Here is a 1734-nt window from a genome sequence, read left to right as displayed (position 1 = left end):
TCAGTGGTTGAGTGTTAATCTGTGAATCAGGAGCTTCCCTCTCTCCCTGAGGTAAGTGAACAGGTGCCGTCGTCTCCCCCACGTGACCTTCACCCCATACTTCTCCTCAGGGGTGTCTTTAACCAGAACAGGCCCAGGCTCTGGGCTCTCAGAAGTGCTAGAGTGAAGGGAACTGCTTGGCAGGCTGTTTTCCTTATGATCTGGGGCGAGCAGCCTTTGCTTCACAGGAGATGACTCTGGGGTCTGGATATCAGGTGCAGTGAACATATAAGGTAAGTTTTGAAGTGCGTGTGTTGACATTTCCCCACAGCTTGGGGGGCTTAGCATTGGAACTAAGGGCTTTCGGAAATGTCCTTTACTGAATGATTGGGGCACTGCTGGATTAAGGGGCCTCTGAGTGTGGCTGAACTGGAAGAAGACGGTGGACTCTCAAATGTTAGATGTGGAAACTTGGAGGTGGCAGATTTTCGATTTGGACGATGCTTCCCTTTCCTGTTGGCTGGGAACCAGCTTTCTGCTGTTGTATCAAACTGAGGTGATACCCAGGAAGTGATGGTGTTGTGGTCAATAGGCTTGCTGGGCACCTGTCTAGTGTGGGTGATGGGAAGCTGTGGCGATCTATAGAGGTGTCTGGGGCCCTCCACGGGCTGTTGGTGGAATAGCAGCTGGGCTTTCTGGGATGTCTGGCGGCGTTTTTTTCTGGGAGGCATCAATAGGTGATTGAAGAGCGGTTAGTAGCCGCATGGTGCTGGGTGTAGTCAGGTACCAGGAGAGGCTCCAATTCCAACCCATGCCCGCCAGGAGGCGCCTGGGCCGCTGCTCCTGCCGCCACCGCCGCCACCACATTCTGAAGTTATTTTTTTAAATATATGTTTATTGATTTCAGAGAGGGAGAGAGAGAGAGGGAGAAACATCAATGATGAGAGAGAATCATTGGTTGGCTGCCATCTGCACACTCCACACTGCGGATTGAGCCCACAACGCAGGCACGTGCTCTGACAGGGAATCGAACAGTAACCTTCTGGTTCATAGGTCGATGCTCAATTGCTGAGCCACACCAGCCAAGCAGCAATGAAATTCTGATAAATGCTACTACATGGATGAACTTTGTGAGTGAGTGTGTGTGTGTGTGTGTGTGTGTGTGTGTGTGAGTGAGTGTGTTTGTGTTTATGAGAGAGAAAGAAAGGGAGAGGGAGAGAGAAAGGGAGGGAGAGAGAAACATCAGTGTGAGAGAGAAGCATCCATTGGCCCATTGGCTGTCTCCCATGTCATCGCAACTGGGGATTGAACCTTGAACAGACAACCTAGGTATGTTCCCTGAATGGGATTCGAACCTGCAACCTTTTAGTAAATGGGACAAAGTTCCAACCAACTGAGCCACATCGGCCAGACTGAAGTTTGAACACTACATGCTGTGTAAAAAGATAAACACAAAAGGACAAATGTTATGACTCCATGTATATGAGGGAACTAGAACAGGCAAATTTATAGAAACAGAAAGTAGAACACAGGTTATCAGGGGCTGGAGCATGGGAGGGAGGCAGACAGGGCATTACTGTTTCATGGATACAGTTTCAGTTTGGTTTAGTTAAAAAGTTCTGAAAATGGCCCTGACTGGTTTGGCTCAGAGGATAGTGTGTCAGCCTGCAGACTCGAGAGTCCCAGGTTCGATTCGGTCAAGGGCATGTACCTTGGTTGTGGGCACATACCTAGTAGGGGTTGTGCAGGAGGCAG

General features: G+C 49.7%; 1 protein-coding gene across 1 annotated transcript; it reads right to left on the bottom strand.

Moving 5' to 3' along the window:
• On the bottom strand, positions 1-842 carry LOC118706770 (RAD9, HUS1, RAD1-interacting nuclear orphan protein 1-like). Its single transcript, XM_036416341.2, is given in 2 exon segments — positions 1-347; positions 350-842. Coding segments are annotated over 2 exon segments (708 nt in total). The 5' UTR covers positions 711-842.
• Between the last annotated feature and the right edge of the window lie 892 nt (positions 843-1734).

The sequence above is a fragment of the Pipistrellus kuhlii genome, unplaced genomic scaffold, assembly GCF_014108245.1.
Source record: "Pipistrellus kuhlii isolate mPipKuh1 unplaced genomic scaffold, mPipKuh1.p scaffold_m20_p_55, whole genome shotgun sequence".
NCBI classification, from domain to species: domain Eukaryota; kingdom Metazoa; phylum Chordata; class Mammalia; order Chiroptera; family Vespertilionidae; genus Pipistrellus; species Pipistrellus kuhlii.
The sequence above is the reverse complement of the archived record's forward strand: the minus strand, read 5'-3'. Positions and strand labels throughout refer to the sequence as shown.